General features: G+C 37.9%; 1 protein-coding gene across 4 annotated transcripts in view; it reads left to right on the plus strand.

The window, feature by feature from the left end:
* Positions 1 to 18,083, plus strand: part of FRY (FRY microtubule binding protein) — a 321,997-nt gene that overhangs the window by 227,034 nt on the left and 76,880 nt on the right. For all 4 annotated transcript variants that reach the window (XM_070471761.1, XM_070471762.1, XM_070471763.1 and 1 more), the window contains 5 exons: positions 611 to 771; positions 3,204 to 3,314; positions 7,119 to 7,273; positions 14,717 to 14,816; positions 15,259 to 15,430. In XM_070471761.1, the coding sequence (XP_070327862.1) occupies positions 611 to 771; positions 3,204 to 3,314; positions 7,119 to 7,273; positions 14,717 to 14,816; positions 15,259 to 15,430 (699 nt within the window). The remainder of the gene's footprint in view (positions 1 to 610; positions 772 to 3,203; positions 3,315 to 7,118; positions 7,274 to 14,716; positions 14,817 to 15,258; positions 15,431 to 18,083) is intronic.

The following is an 18,083-nucleotide window of genomic DNA, read 5'->3' on the forward strand; positions in this document are numbered from 1 at the left end:
GGTCTGAAGCATTTTCATCTAATAGAAACAAAAGAGAATAAAAATAGTTTGGTGTAAAAATAGATTACTGTAATTAAAATTTTGTGACATAATTATAAAAAGCTAGTCATCTATTTCTGCTTTTTCATTATGATTTAATATTATAATGTTGTAAAACTTTATTACCAATTCTCCTCATTTTTAATGACCCTAAATTATGGTTTGAGTTAACTTCCTCAGTTAAGGAATTTTTGTTTGAAATAGTCTGTATATTGTATTTTACAGTTCTTCCTAAAGACACAGCAGCAGTTAAGAGAACATTTAATATGTAAGGAGTAGCTGAGTGGAAGGCGTTGCAGTTTTTCTAGACATTACTTAGAAAACAGTGTCTGGGAATCCATTTTCTATCTTCCTGCTCTGAGACAGGATGCTGTTGACTGACACATTAGGAGAGGAAAGAAAAATAGGCTTGACTTTTTAAATCTATGTTTCATTACCTAAAGAAATCTTGAGTTAGAAAATGAAATTACTCCTTTCCCCAAAACTTAAGAATCATGCGTAATAACAATGTCAACTGTATTCACTGTGTTTTTTCAGTGTAGTAGACTCTTAGCCTGTGTTTTCTCTCTAGTTCACCACCGAAGATTTCTCTTCCCCCAGCAAAGCCTGAGGCATCATCTTTTCATCTTATTTAGCCAGTGGGCAGGACCCTTCAGCATTATGTTCACTCCCCTGGATCGTTACAGTGACAGAAACCATCAGATTACAAGATACCAGTATTGTGCGTTAAAGGTAGGTCACCTTTGCCTCATGAATGACTTGTCAGATTATCTCTTTCCTTAAACAACCATGCCTTACATAAGGGTAAAAGAAATAATATGGTATGACATGATAAAGTACAAACACACATGCAAAAAAAATCAAGTATATATACCTATATAAATACATAAGCTCACTATACATTCTAAAATATGTGCACATGAACAAAATAGAGATCTCTGTATAACCATGTAAATATTCCAGTTTTGCTCATAGTTTCAAAATGCAAAACTTTTCCAAGGTTCCATTTTTATCTAAAGATTTCTACATATACACCATGGAATATTACTCAGCCATTAAAAAGAATTCATTTGAATCAGTTCTAATGAGATGGATGAAACTGGAACCCATTATACAGAGCGAAGTAAGCCAGAAAGATAAAGACCATTACAGTATACTAACACATATATATGGAATTTAGAAAGATGGTAACGATAACCCTATATGCAAAACAGAAAAAGAGACACAGATGTACAGAACAGACTTTTGGACTCTGTGGGAGAAGGCGAGGGTGGGATGTTTCGAGATAACAGCATCAAAACATGTATATTATCTAGGGTGAAACAGATCACCAGCCCAGGTTGGATGCATGAGACAAATGCTCGGGCCTGGTGCACTGGGAAGACCCAGAGGGATGGGGTAGAGAGGGAAGTGGGAGGGGGGATCGGGATGGGGAATACATGTAAATCCATGGCTGATTCATGTCAATGTATGACAAAACCCACTACAATATTGTAAAGTAATTAGCCTCCAACTAATAAAAATAAATTAAAAAAATAAAAATAAAGATTTCTACTGTATATAAACCTTAGTTTTTGCTTATTGTTCCCTGATAGCTCAGTTGGTAAAGAATCTGCCTGCAATGCAGAAAACCCTGGTTCAATTCTTGGGTCTGGAAGATCCAGTGGCAAAGGGATAAGCTATCCACTCCAGTATTCTTGGGCTTCCCTTGTGGCTCAGAGAATCTGCCTGCAATGCAGGAGACCTGGGTTTGATCCCTGGGCTGGGAAGATCCCCTGGAGAAGGGAACGGCTACCCACTCCAGTATTCTGGCCTGGAGAATTCCATGGACTGTGTAGTCCATGGGGTTGCAAAGAGTCAGACGTGACTGAGTGACTTTCACTTTATCCTTTAAGTAGCTGCCTTGCCAATTAACTTCCAACTTAAAATGTATATGGATATAGATATATATCCTCATGTTCAAAACCTGTGAAGAGCCGCATTCTCTTTTTAATCTCTTTCCATCCTAGAAGACTTACAGAAATAAGCTTCTACACTACCAGGACTGTTGAAAATTTTCAGAACCATGATTCCTTACAGCTTAATTTCCTTTAGAAACTAATTGTATGTTGACTGTGTCATACATATCAGAAGTTGCTAACTGTCAAATTCACCTTTGCCTCAGTGGAGCTAATATAAGCCATGGCCCTGACAGTCATTTGGACCTATTGATTGGAGAGTAAATCAAGATTTTCCCTTCTCTGGATGGCTGAGTCCCTTTGCTATCCACCTGAAACTATCACAACATTGTTAATTGACTAGCTTAATATAAGATTAAAAGTTTTCATTAAAAAAAAAGATCTTCCCTTCTCTTGCTTTCTCCCCACCTTAAAGGAACTAAAGTTTATATTCTTCATTTTCTTTAGCTTTGATTAAAATCATAGTTACCTATTTCTACATTTTTCATAGCTTGTCAGTTTAGTGCATTAGTGAAATATTTGTTAAGTTTCTGAGTTCAGTGTATTAGTCAAATATTTGCCATCAAAACAAAATTTGAAAAGCTATATTTATCATAAGCAGAATTCATTCACTTGAAATCACTGAAGGTAAGCTTATTTTAAATCCTGTGAAATGGTCATTTTGTTTTGAATATCTCAGCCATACATTGTAAAGATTTATTATAAAAGTACTTGTCTACAAAGTTCAATTTATGGGTTTTGATTCTTCTAAAAAGAGACAAAATTAGCAATCTGGTATTTTTTTTTTATTGAATCTACTAAGGAATACTTTAAAATCTTGTAGACAGCTGCTTTAAAAGCTGCTGCTGCTGCTAAGTCGCTTCAGTCGTGTCCGACTCTGTGTGACCCCATAGACAGCAGCCCACCAGGCTCCCCCATCCCTGGGATTCTCCAGGCAAGAACACTGGAGTGGGTTGCCATTTCCTTCTCCAATGAATGAAAGTGAAAAGTGAAAGTGAAAGTGTCCGGCTCCTAGCGACCCCATAGACTGCAGCCCGTCAGGCCCCTCCGTCCATGGGATTTCCCAGGCAAGAGTACCTGAGTGGGTTGCCATTGCTTTAAAAGACCCTTGTCATTTATAAATCTGGTAGTATGTGTTTTAAGGTCACTTGCGCATCACTCAGTCATGCCAGGATTATTTGCAGTTGTGTTCTGTTTTGTTTTCAGGCAATGTCAGCAGTGCTGTGTTGTGGCCCAGTGTTTGACAACGTGGGGCTTTCCCCAGATGGCTACCTATACAAGTGGCTTGACAACATTCTGGCTTGTCAAGATTTACGAGTAAGTACTAGCCAGAAATACACTGTTTCAAATGTCTTGATTGTTTGGTCTCGGTTCGGTTGGTACTGACGTGTCTACGCATTGTTCACAGCGCAGTCTCTTCACAGGTTAGCCACAGACATGTAGGCTTGCTTGTTGCTTACATTATGCTGTGATGCATCAGAATAAGAAACATAGTAACGTTTACCAAAGTTGACCATAAACCAGGCCATAAAGCAAGTCTCCACAAAGTTCAAATGATTGAAATGACACAGACTGTATTCTCTAATCACAGTGCCACTAAGCTAGTAATAGATAATAAAGATAATTAAGAAATACTCTTCCAGATACAGTGATTTAAAGAATACATAAAAATAGAAAGAGAAAAATATTTTTAACTGAAGAGTAATGAAAACACTACTTACTAAACATGTGGGTTGTAAATAAAACCTTGCTTAGGATGAATCATATATTGGAAAGAAAAAAGACTGAGATCAGTCACCTAAGCATACATTTCATGAAGTTAGAAAAAGTATATCAAACTCAAAAAAAGCACACTGAAGGAAATAATAGAGATAAGAGCACAAATTAATTAAAGAGAAAAAATTACTAGAAGTGGACATTTAACTAAAAACTTGAATTTATTAAAAGACTAATAAAATTAGTAAATCCATGGGAAGTCTGATCAGGAAACATAAGATATAGGTCATCAACCTCAGAAATGTAAAGACTCATTCCTACAGATGCCACAGATGCTAAAAATAATACAATATATAAACATCTTTGTGCCAATAAACTTGACATTCTAAATAAAATAGACAAATTTCTAGAAAACACAGCACAAATAGAAAATCTGAATAGTCAGATAAGTAGCAAAGACATTTAATCTATAAGTGAGAGTGTCCCCACAAAGATACCTTTAGGACCAGATGACTTTATGGATTAATTCAACACTTAAGAAACAAATTGCAAAGATTTAACACAAATCCTTAAGGAGAAAACATATTGAAAGGAAACACATCTGGATATATTTTATGAGACCCACATAACCTTCATACTAAAATGGGACAAGGATTTAATAAGACAGACAACTAAAAGGCAAATTCATTCTTGGATATAGATAATAGAAACTTTAAACAAAATATTAAAAAATTGAATTTAGTGATATATTAAAAAGAGGATGCCTCATGATCAAGTTGGAATTATTCAAGAACTGCAAGATTGGTTTAATATTCAAATGTTCTTCAATTTATATATTATGTTCTTCATTTAATCTTCATATAAATGTTCTTCATTTATAATATTATATAAAGTCTCAGGAAGGAAGTATCATCTGATCATCTTAATAAGATGCAGAAAGAGCATTAATAAAATTCTACATTCATTCATGAGGGCAATTCCTAATGAAACAAAGAATAAAAAAGAACTTAGTTTGATAAGGGGTATCTTAAAAAAAAACGTATAGTAAACATTCCACTAAATAGTGAATATTGAAAGTGTTGTCTGAGATTAGAATGACCCAGGAAGCCCACATTCACTATTTCTATCAACATTATACTAAAGATCCTAGCCAGTGGGTTAGGAAAGAAAAAATAAGATAGCAGGAGTGAAAAAGAAGAAACAGTTTATACAGAAACAGACGCACAGGCTTAGAGAATAAACTTAGGGTTACCAGTGGGGAAGAGTTGCAGGAGGAGTAGCTTGGGAGTTTGGGATTAACATGTACACACTGCTCTACTTAAAGCAGGTAACCAGCAAGGACCTATAGGATAGCACAGGGAGCTCCGCTCAGTACTGTATAGTAACCTGAATGGGGAAAGAACTTGAAAAAGAACAGATACATATGTATGTGTAAGTGTATCTCCCTGCTGTACACCCGACACGGACAGAACAGTGTCAGTGAACTGTGCCAATGTAAGATGAAAAAGGGAAAAAAGAGTGTGGATTTAAACGTGAAAGCTGAAAAACTAAAGTTTCTAGAAAATAAAATAGGATAATTTAATCCCCGGATTTAGGGAGAGATTTCTTAAACAAGATGCAAAAATTACCATCCATCAGGAAAGACTAATAACTTCTCTTCACCAAAAGACACCATTGAGAGTGTAAATAGGTTGGTTATAGAGTAAAAGAAGATATTTACAACATAGAGCCAACAGAATTCTTATCTGGAATATGTAAAGGACCTCTACAAATAAATAAGGTAAAGACATTCATGAAAAAAATGAACAAGAGAATTAAACAAGCACTTTACAAAGAGATTATCCAGTACATGCAATGTGAGACATACACAGAAATATTTAAAGCAGTATTATGAGGTCAAGAGCTGGAACAACCCAGATGTTCATCAGTAGTAGAATGAATAAACTGTGGAGCAATCATGAATGAGAATATTATGCAACAATGAAAACAAATAAATGTAGATGACTTTTAAACATAAATTGAGTGAAAGACACATAATTATATATATTACATATTAATGTTATAATTCTATTTACATAGAGTTCAAAGCAGCTCAGACTCTTCAGTGGTGGTAGAAAACAGGATGCTGGGCTCACTCACTCAGTCGTGTCCGACTCTTTGTGACCCCATGGACTGTCACCCGCCAGGTCCTCAGTCCATGGAGTTCTCCAGGCAAGAATCCTGGAGCAAGTTGCCATTTCCTACTCCAGGGGATCTTCCCAACCCAGGGACTGAACCCATGTCTTTTGTGTCTCCTGAATTGGCAGGCAGATTCTTTACCACTGTGTCACCTGGCGAGCCCAGAAATCAGGATAATGGTTATTCTTGAGGAGGGCTTCCCTGGTGGCTCAGATGGTAAAGAATCTGCCTGCAATGCAGGAGACCTGGGTTGGGAAGATCCCTTGGAGAAGGAAATGGCAACCCACTGCAGTGTTCTTGCCTGGAGAATCCCATGGGCAGAGGAGCCTGTAGGTCTACAGTCCGTGGGGTCACAAAGAGTTGGACACAACTGAGCAACTTTCACTTTTACTTTCTTTTCCCAACTATGCACTAATAAAAAAAATAATTAAAAAAAAGTAATTTTGTTACACAGTGAAGTTCTGGGGCCCATACCCTATAACTTAAGAACAATCAAGCCGTAATTTTTCCTTCTCCAGTGTGATTGCTATGGGTGGGAGAATGAATAACTTCAGCAAGAAGTGGGAAAATGTTACTTGCTGAAGGGAAGATAGCTCCCAGACACCAGGCTTATCCTGGACGAATGTGACCATCCAGTATTTAACAGTAGCTTCAAGAATCATCAGTTAATGATCCTGTTAATTCTATCTAGCATGACAATCTTTTCATATGAAAGTCTGATTAAAAAGTATTTATTGATAGCATATTTCTTTTTCAAAGATTGTCAGCTAAGCTGTACACAGTGTATTTAGTAATCAAGCCTAATAAACATGCTCCTCTGAGCTTTTTCCATAAAAGATTTGCATGCATAAAGGCTTTCCTTTTATATATTTAATTTTTTTAAACCAAATACATGTATTTTTCAAAAATATTTTAAACAAATATTTTCAAGTATTAAATATCTGCCAGTGAAGTCTCTGTCACCTTGTCAGTGTTAAAAATAGAGAATGAGTGGACCTTATATGATAGACTGACACTGGCTCAAATTTAGTTTATACATTTCAATTTCCAGTTGCAATATTGCATCCTTAATTAAAGACCTTTTTGTGGAATAAAAATTAACTAAGATGGATGTTCAGTCTTCACTTTCCTTTTGCCCAGTTTACATTCACTAAGCACAATTTTTGTGTCTTTCCCTGGAATAATCTTTCATTAAACATGAGGGGTTGCTTTCCTCCGTGTATTCAGGTGCATCAACTTGGCTGTGAGGTTGTCATCTTGCTACTGGAACTAAATCCTGACCAGATAAATCTTTTCAATTGGGCGATTGACCGATGCTACACTGGTTCCTACCAACTTGCCTCTGGTTGCTTCAAAGCCATAGCTACTGTGTGTGGAAGCAGGTATGGATTCTTTAAGTGAAAGCTACTGGTCACTGACAACTGCAGATTAAGGTTGCTCTTCATCATATTGAGGACTGATTGAGAACTGAGAGCTGACTGTTTTTGCAAATATCCAAGTGGAGTAAATTCTAAGGAAATAGAAATGGCCTCTCCTTCCCCAGAAGATAGACTGTTCTAAGTTCATAGCTACATTGAGTTTTCATTCTACCAGGAGAATGGTTTGTAGTTCAAGCACCCTTCTTTTTTAGTTGCCTGGAAATTTATAATGAAGTTTTACAGCAGGCTTTGAAAATGACCAAGATTTCATTTAAGGAATTTCTAGAAATATGTATGATAAGTATGTACTATAAGCCCTTCAGCCATTTTGAGACCAAACTAAACTCAGGAAGCAACCTAAAAACTTTAAATTTCTCTCGTACAAACCTTGAGAAAGGAAGAAGGGGTGGGGGAAATGGGTCTCCTGGGATTCCAGAGATTATGCTTTTAAAAACATTGCCCTCACTATGTAAATCAGTCATTCAGTGGAGTCATTCATCTCTACAGTTTATTGAAATAATTTCATAGCTAAGCTGAAAGGGTTAATAAAGACTCCCCAGATTAGAACAGCTCTTCCCAAGAAAGAACTTATTATGTATTACAAATGGAGAGAAGGCAGCCCACCTTTGTTTTTGAAAGGACTCTCATAGACTGTTAATTGTCCCTTTTAATTAAATATGGCATTTTAAATAGCTATCCTAAGCTACTGGATAAAGGGAATAAAAGTAAATTCATTTTAAATTCCAATCTGTTATGGTTCTAAATTAATAAGAACAGAATTTTAGAAGACATCTACTTTCAATAAACCTAAAATGAACATGTTATTTAAAGAGACAAGTTTCTCTTTAGTATTTTTCTTTTATGAAGATGATAGATAACATTTCATGTCTAAAGCTTTCATCTTCCATAATCTAAGTAGTAAAATTTTTATTATACACAGATTTTAATTTCCATAAAAGTCATATCAGATGATAACCTAAACTGTCTGATTTTCCATCAGTTTATTTCTTGATGTTCAGTTCAGTTCAGTTGCTCACTTGTGTCCGACTCTTTGCGACCCCATGAATCGCAGCACGCCAGGCCTCCCTGTCCATCACCAACTCCCAGAGTTTACTCAAACTCATGTCCATCGAGTCGGTGATTCCATCCAGCCATCTCATCCTCTGTCGTCCCCTTCTCTTCCTTCCCCCAATCCCTCCCAGCATCAGGGTCTTTTCCAATGAGTCAACTCTTCGCATGAGGTGGCCAAAGTATTGGAGTTTCAGCTTCAGCATCAGTCCTTCCAATGAACACCCAGGACTGATTTCCTCTAGGATGGACTGGTTGGATCTCCTTGCAGTCCAAGGGACTCTCAAGAGTCTTCTCCAGCACCACAGTTCAAAAGCATCAGTTCTTCAGCTCTCAGCTTTCTTGATGTTAACAATACTAAATAAATGACATTTATCCTATAGGATATTAACAAAGTAACATTTTTTATAAAAGTCTCTTTCTCTGGAGGAATGTTTTATTTTCAGGTATTTCAACATTCTAAAAACAAATTTCTGCTCTTTGATTTTAAAGAACATATTTAGGATCTATGACTTGGACCATAAGTTCATCTCTCAAAAGTAAGAGAAATAAAAGTTTCCTCTCTTTGCTGCCCTTCTCCCAGTGAACTTGGTTTGAACTGTCTTAGTCAAATTTATTTCATCTCATAAAATATCACAGTGCATTCCTCTGAATGAATCTAGATTCTTTTTAGGGAGCACAAATAAATGTTTTTATGAATTTAGCAATATAGTCTCAATTCCAATAATATCCCAGTCACAAAAATATTAGGTTATAAAGCTCTCTATGTTTAGAGTAGGTTTTAAAAGATAGCATCCTAAAATATTTTGGTTTCTTAAACTAATATTGCCTATCAGCTTACACTCATGACAAATCTATTCTGAGGGAAGGTCAGGGCCAGATGCTGCCATGGCTGTGACCTCTCTGCTAAGACGGTGACCAGCACTTGTCATTTCTCACCACAGGGATGTTCAGAATTTCAAGTTTCAGCTGTGGCCTAAATTTGTTCTCTTTTCCCATAAGTTCTCCGTCTTTGTAGTTTAGATAAGTCTCCAGATTTGTTTGAGCAACTTTGCACTTAGGTTTTCAGTATTTTTTTGAAAAGCACTTCTGGTGTTTTAGACTTTGTCTTCTGCAAGTTTAATTAAAAAAAAAAAAAAAACCCAAATCACTTATGAAATAATCTGTTCCTGAAAAGTCACACACAAACTAGATCATGTTTTATAAATTCCTGAAACAAGGTATCTGAACAGTAACTCCTACAAGACATACTCTAAAGCAAAGAATTCTTCCTGTAAAGTAAAATAATTATTTTAGTATATATATAATAATTACTATATATTATATATAATAATTACTATATACTATATATAGTAATTACTTTATTTACAATATATGATTATATATTGGCATATTTTTATAGGAATATGACAACTTATAGGCAGACTCATTTATTAAGGAACCACTTGTAATTGACTTTAAAATACCTAAAAGATTTAACATTTTTAAAATATAGATTAAAATTTTCTACCTTTAGAATGAAAGTAATTTTTACATACCTAGTATATAAATCTTTATATTCAACAGCTGTGATAGTAGGAAAAAATGGTTCTCTGCATTCTTTTCAGTTCCTTTTATTTCTATAAATGTGTGTGTGTAGTGAGCTTGCTGGTCTCCAGTCAAAATTATAACTGTAATTATAACTACAATCTGACTCTGCTGACATTGAGAGATTTGGAAGTCGGAGTGGAATGTGAATAAGACCAGGGAAAGTGAAGATAAAAGTAGAAAGTGATCATAAAACTGATATTAGTTTCGAAGGCTTTTTCATGATATGTTTCATATTTGAGTAAAAGCTTTTAAATGCAGCTCAGTACTATAATTTAGCACAAAAGACAATAGTTCACCTGTCAGGCAGCATTAATTCCAGTAACTATTTGGCTCCTGTGTGTGTTCTCATTAATTTTTCCATCAATTCCAAATTATATCACTTTAGAACAGATTAGGAAATTGAGAAAGAGACTAAATGGCTTTCCGAGGTTGTAAACCAAGGTAAATAATGTGCTGTCTATTAAAAGTATAGACCGCTTCCAATCACTGGCTTAATTCAGCAGAATTCTCTTCACATTTAACTAAATACTTAAGAATTCCATTGTTTTCACTCTTATTCTCAAGCATACTCCTCAAATATATTTATTTTTTTCCTCATATATATATATTTTTTTTCATTTATTTTTATTAGTTGGAGGCTAATTACTTTACAATATTGTAGTGGGTTTTGTCATACATTGACATGAATCAGCCATGGATTTACATGTTCCCCATCCCAATCCCCCCTCCCACCTCCCTCTCCACCCGATCCCTCTGGGTCTTCCCAGTGCACCAGATCCGAGCACTTGTCTCATGCATCCAACCTGGGCTGGTGATCTGTTTCACCCTAGATAATACACATGTTTCAATGCTGTTCTCTTGAAACATCCTACCCTCGCCTTCTCCCACAGAGTCCAAAAGTCTGTTCTGTACATCTGTGTCTCTTTTTCTGTTTTGCATATAGGGTTATCATTACCATCTTTCTAAATTCCATATATATGTGTTAGTATGCTGTAATGTTCTTTATCTTTCTGGCTTACTTCACTCTGTATAATGGGCTCCAGTTTCATCCATCTCATTAGAACTGATTCAAATGAATTCTTTTTAATGGCTGAGTAGTATTCCATGGTGTATATGTACTTTCAATAGCTGTTTTAGAAGTATATGTAAGATCAAAGTTTTAATTTTTAAAGAATTGTGTTGGGTTTATTTTTGGAGGTGGTTTTTATTGTCATTATTGTTTATATGCCTATCTTGCCTTAACTATAAATCTTTCCTATTTAAATCGGATACAGCAAACTTGAATTCTTTTTTTTAATCAAGTTGTTTTAAATTTATTTATTTTAATTGGAGGATAATTACAATATTGTGATGGTTTTTGCCATATATCAACATGAATAAGCCACAAATGTACATGTGCCCTCCTCATTTTAAACGCTGGCTCCCACTACGCTCCCCATCCCATCCCTCTGGGTTGTCCCAGAGCACCGACTTTGAGTGCCCTGCTTTATGTATCAAGCTATTTTACACATGGTAATATACATGTTTCGATGCTACTCTCTCACATCATCCCACCCTCGCCTTCTCCCACAGAGTCCAAAAGTCTGTTCTTTACATCTGTGTCTCCTTTGCTGCCCTGCATGTAGGATTGTCAGTACCATCTTTCTAAATTCCATATATATGTGTTAATATAGTGTTTGTCTTTCTCTTTCTGACTTACTTCAAAACTTGCATTCTTAAATGTCCCACGTTTCTCAAGAGAATAGCATCCATCTATTACCAAAGAAGACAGGGAAGCTTATCTTTCATGAATCACAGTCGTGCTCCCTGACTGGTGATGTGCAGCCCCATTTGGTTGTGTCCCCTGGAGAATTTCAGGAGAGCACAGAGTTTGGGAATTTGAACTCTGGAAACATAATGTCTTGAGATTGAATTCTAGCTCTGTCTCTCATTAAGCTGTGTGATCTTGAACAACTTAACTTCAAATGCGTACTCATTTGTGAAATACAAGTGGTAACGGGGTTAGGGTAAGGATTAAAGAAAAACAGTATCTTGACCAAAGGTCTAGCACATGGTAAGCACCCTGTAAACACTATTATTATTACTATTATTTTTCAACAGCTATTGGAAGCAAAGAGCTATGATGTAATCATATCAACTAGTAAAATCCATTTCTCTTTAGAATAACTCAAAATTATCTTGAGTTTCATCAGTTAGTTCTAGATAAGCCAGAGCTCATGGATATTTCTCAAATTCTTCAAAATCTCCTCTCTTTCAGATGGAAAAAAAATCAGTTTTCTTTCTTATTTACTTTCTGAACCACATCTACCTTTTATATTTATTTAATCATTCTATTTTTATTCTGTATGATCATAGCTGTCTTTCTTTTATCCTTCCACTGTCTATGCTGAATAACTAAATACTGAAAAATGTAAGATTCTGTTTCTAAGCCTATTTAGTCTATTTTAAATGTCTAAGTACAGATGTTTTATTTGTACTCTTGCACTCATCGGAGAGCTTTCTGATTTTTCCTTCTCTGGGTTTCTTTCATTTTCTGTATCTGTATTACTTCTTTCAGTGTGGTTCCCCTTCAGTTCCATAATTCAGGTTTAAGCAGCTAATTGAATTCCCTGATTACATGGTTGAGGGCATAACCCTGTGTAAGAGGACAGCTTTGTCTGCTCTTCTCCTGCCTTTAAGTCCCCAGTGGTCCCTAGTAGTTTCCACTGTTTATATAAAAACATATATGTATTAAGTCCCAGAATCAGAGACAGCAATGTATGTAAGACGTCTCTGCTACTGTAGGGCTCAGAAGAAAGTTCACAGAAAGGTCTGTTTCCAGGTACTGCAGTTCATAAGAATTCTAAATTAGACTGGTCATGAAATGACCTATTGTGGGGTGTCTAGGAGGTGGACAGCACAGTGGATAAGTGTTTGAATTCTTGGGAGTCAAACAAATCTAGGATGGAATCCAGGCTCCACTCCTTCTCCCTGACCTTGGGTGAGGATTTAACATCTCTAAGCCTCACAGGCATGTTGTGAAGATTAAGTCAGAAATCTTGGTAAAGGACTTGGTATGGTAACTTGCACAAAGTCAGCATGTCATAATGTAAACATTACCCATGGCTCATTACCACCCTCACCACCGTCATTTGGGGAGCTTTGCCCAGTTTCTCATCAACCTCATGCATTTTTGTTCATTTAAAATTATAGTCCCAGAAAAGTAATCATGTTGGAGTGCTAATTGGTAAAACCACTTTGGACGGTAGTATAGCAGCAGTATCTACCAAAATTTTAAGTATGCCTTTGACCCTGCATGACTTGTCTAGAAATCTGTTCTAAAGAAATACTTGCCCATTTGGTATTGGCAAAGTTATCATAGTGAAAAAAATGAAAATAACCTTTAAACATTTGTCAGTGTGTGTCCAAGGTTGGCTTTCACTGCAGGAAATAGAACCCTGCAGTGGAGATTTGAGTTCAGGAAATTTATTAGGGAATGCCCTTGGGATCAATATCTGTGAGGAAGTGAGGGAGACAGGACCCAGCAGAAGAAAGAAACTTCAAGCAATCCCACGGGGAGCACTGCTGGGGAGCATGCATGACCTTGGTCTAGGCAGTTCCCAGAGAAGGATTCAAGCAGAGAGATCAGCCTCCAGCGCGGCAGTGGGAGGATGGAGCACCTCTCGAGGGAGGTCTAGGCGGCACAGCACCCACGACAGAGTGGTTGTTTGTGGTTTGTCCGTGCTGTGGAGCAGGGCTCCTCTGCCGGCTCGGATGGCCAAGAATCTCCCTGCAGTGCAGGAGCCCTGGGTTCGATCCCTGGGTCAGAAGATCTCCTGGAGAGGGAAATGGCCACCCACTCCAGTATTCTTGCCTGGGAAATCCCAGACAGAGGAGCCTGGCGGGCTACAGCCCACGGGGGTCACAAAGAGTTGGACACGACTGAGTGACAGACACTTGATACTGTGGAACCCTATGCAGCTACTGAGAAGACTAAAGTGAGCCTCATTGTCCAGTGAAACATGGACATGTAGGTAGTATAAGCACATTTAGGTTTAAAATCCTGTGTACTGGGGGAGGGGCATTTTGACACGTATAATCTTTGAAGAAGCTATTCTCTAAGCATAGAATGCACCCCATGCTACCCCTTCCGTGGCCTTGCTAACAATCCCCATGTCTCCTGGTGCTTCAAGACTTGACTTGACTTGTTTCCTCCTTGGAAGAGTGTCCTCAACCCCAAGTCTGATGTAGGTGTCCCTTGTCAGGATTTCTGTATCATCTGCAGACAGTCCCAGGTTCCTCCTCATAACTAGACTGTACAGTTTGTCTCCTTAACTCAGCTGTGAGTTTCCCTTGAGGGGGGGCACCAGCTGGACAGCTTAGTATCATCAGTACTTTGCAGTTGTTGCTGATAGATGTTTGGTGCTCAGTACATTTAGATGGATTGAATGAAAACATGAAGTCGGTGAGCTGTTGAGTTTAGACATATTGTCTTCTGTCTTTTCCTATTGTTCTCGGTTTTCATCAAAAATCTATTAGCAATAGGTAGACTTTTGTGTTCATTGAGCCGATGTTCCAGTATTCAGTTTTAACCTCAGAGCAGTTTCCCTTCGTCTACTAATAAACAGCAGATGGGGATGGTGAAATGGGCTTGGGAATGCCATTAGTGTGACTGAGCTCAGTGTGCTGTCTAGAATCTTGAGAGGTAATGATCTATCAAGGTTACTAGCCAGGCTATCCCATAACCTGTACTGTTTTGTTTTGTTTTAGGAACTATCCCTTTGACATAGTGACGCTGTTAAACCTTGTTCTGTTCAAGGCCTCTGACACCAACAGAGAGATTTATGAAATCTCCATGCAGCTCATGCAGGCATGTATCACTGACTACAGAGAAACTTCCATCCCTGAACACAGAAAATGGAAGTGGTAGATTCCACTCACTAGATTGCTGTTTATTGATACACATTCATGTATTTCTGCATATCACTGGTGGATATGATGAGTGAGAAAATAATACTTAATTATCTGTAAACACAGGCAGTAACTGATACTTTGCCTTTCATACAGTATTAAAAGATGCATTCATTAGTTTTATTACAAAACTGTATTCAATATAAATACTCTTGAGATAGCCAGCCAATGCTTTTTCATACTGTTTATAGCTTTCATATTTCTTTTTTTTACTGTGGACACATGAGAATGGTGTTATTTTAATAAGTCATAGTAGAAAACTGGAAACAGTATTATCTCAGTTTTATAAATACGCATTTTTACGTGTGTTTCCATGACGCTGCTTTCCTACTCCTTTACAGATCCTTGAAGCAAAGCTTTTTGTGTACTCGAAGAAAGTAGCCGAACAGCGACCTGGCAGTGTCCTGTATGGGACGCACGGCCCGCTGCCGCCGCTCTATAGCGTGTCGCTGGCCTTCTTGTCGTGCGAACTGGCCAGGATGTACCCCGAGCTCACACTTCCTCTCTTCTCAGGTACCGTGCAACAGTCAGTCACGGCGTGTGTGAGCCTTTCTGCCCTAAGTATTCTTACTTTAATTCTAGTGTAATTGAGAGTCAAAATTATTGGTAGTGAATTCGTCAATCAAAATTGCATTGGGCTAAGTTCAGTTATCCCTGGAGTAGGAAATGACAACCCGCTCCACTCTTCTTGCCTGGAAAATTCCATGGACAGAGGAACCTGGCGGACTTGAGTCCATGGAGTTGCAAAGAGTCAGACACGACTGAGTGACTGAGCACGCATGCAAGCTCAGTTACAGACAAAAGTAAATTCTAGAATATCCTTAAATACAGAAGAGTGTGTTTATCTAAAACAGTGTGGGTATAAATAAACATAGGACAAATGAGAAGATGAATGCTTAGGTGAATCATTAGCACTATGTATGTAAAATTTCCCCAAGAAATTAAATATGAGTGATATAACTTTATCCCCTGGAGGGGGAAATGGCAACCCACTCCAGTATTCTTGCCTGGGAAATCCCATGGACAGAGAATCCTGGTGGGCTACAGTCCACAGGGTCACAAAGAGTCAGGCATGACTGAGCACACGCACACACACACACACACACACACACACACACACACACACACACACACACCTTCTAATGCAAGTAATTGCTGTCAGTTGCTTTTTGGTGATGATCTTTATGGTATTTTGCAGCTTGAATGTTGCTACGTATATAATTTGTTGAGAGTTTGATTTAGTGCACAAATTTACAAATAATCTTTGTGAATAATGTTTTGGAAAATCCATTTATTTTAGACAGATTAGTCACATCCTTGCATTGTGCCTGAAACAGTGGGAGGACTCAAGAAAAACCTTTTTGATAAACTAATTTTCTACTTGGAAAACTAACATTTATTTTTCTTCACTTCGACCAAGATTTGAGTGCTGCCTGTATGCCAGGCACCGTGCTTGGATCCTGGAAATACAGAGGCAAATAAAGCAGTCTCTCCCATCAAAGTTTCATTGTCTAGTAATAAAGAAAAATGTACAAGCATATGATTGTGATACAGTGTAGCAAGTGTAATTTTAAAAATTATACTTCTGTATGAGATGCACATTCTCTCTTTGAGATGGAAGATCAAGAAGTCATCAATTACTGGGTCAAGAATATCAGGAAAGTCTTCCCAGAGAAGTTGATGTCTCAGCTGCAGTTTGAAAGAAGAGTAGAAATTTGCAAAGCAGATAAATATGTGACATTGCAGTTGGCAAGTGGATTGGCATTACAGGCCAACGAAATAGCGTATGCATTGGCTTAGAGGTATAAGATAACATGATGCATTTGAGAGATTATATAGGGGGTTTGGCTAATATAACATGCAGAGAAGGGGGAAAGTTTGAGATGGTTATGGACAGAGAGGCAGAAGTCAATCTTGGAAGGCCTTTATTGTGTTCCTAGGAGTTTGCAGGTCAGAGACTACATACGTGTTCCTTGAAATCCCTCAGAAGTCTGTGAACAGGGAGAACGGTCAAGCAAGCTGCTTGGGTTTTGAAAGCCACTCATCTGTTTCAAACAAGAAGAGAGAGGGGTGAGATCAGAGTGAAGTTTTAGAAAGACTCTTCTGTAGTGTGATGAATGGATGACAGAACATCCGTTCTGGAGAGAGGAGACCAGTTGAGAAACAATGACACCAGTCCAAGGAGGATATGATGAGACCTGAACATGAGAGCAGAGGGGAGACAGGGTCAAGAGCTCTGGGCGGAGTACATGAAGGAAGTGCCTGGTGTGTTATCTGAGAGGTGGGGGAGTGATAACTCCATCTGGAGAGCTGATTCGAGGAGAAGAGGAGGGTCCAGGCGAGGCAGAAACTATGAGCTCACACTCAGATCAGTTTGGGTTATCGAGTTTAGGCATCTGTTGGACACCCTTGTGTATAGATAGACCAGGGCCAAGGGAAGGCCCAGTGGTAGTGGCTCATGGAAGACCATTGAGAATAAGAACCACAGGAATAAATGAGGTCATGAATGGAGAGAGTACAGAGTGAAAGAAAACCTGGACCCCAGCTTTTAAGGACCAGGCCAGGGAAGGGTGAGGGAGCAAAGAGGGAAGGGAGGCATGTTTATGCAAAGAGAACACCTAGAGGGTGTGTTTCATGGAGACCTAGAGAAGACAGGACTTAGGAAGAGGGAGTGAGTGGTCCACAGCCTCCTCCAGAATAGTGAGACCCTGGGGGATAAAGCCTGAAGATAACCCTATGAATTTCACAATTCATCAGTAACTGTCTGTCATTTCCAGGGAGAAGCAGCAGCATAAGCCAGATCTTAGGGGCTTGGCTGAGAAAGAAGCAATGCAAGAGAGGATGGGGCTTATGGTAGATGCAGTCAGAGGATGAGCTAGATTTGAGCTTGTTTCAAGGGAGAAGCTGGTAAGAGGAGAGAGTCTGACAATTGGAGAGAGAGAAGAGAAACAGTTTAGCAGATATGACAAGGAAAGAAGCTCATATAATGAATTGCAAGCAAGTTAGTTCAGCCTTAGTTTCTGTCAAGAATTGACCTTTCGGCTATTTCAACTTATGAGAAATAACTTTTATAAAATAGCATGGAAAAATAAGAAGATTATAATGGATTCCTAGCCTTTGTTTATACTGCCTTTACCATTAAAAACCCTGTGGTGAGATTTTTACT

This window comes from Odocoileus virginianus, chromosome 8 (genome assembly GCF_023699985.2).
Source record: "Odocoileus virginianus isolate 20LAN1187 ecotype Illinois chromosome 8, Ovbor_1.2, whole genome shotgun sequence".
NCBI classification, from domain to species: Eukaryota; Metazoa; Chordata; class Mammalia; order Artiodactyla; family Cervidae; genus Odocoileus; species Odocoileus virginianus.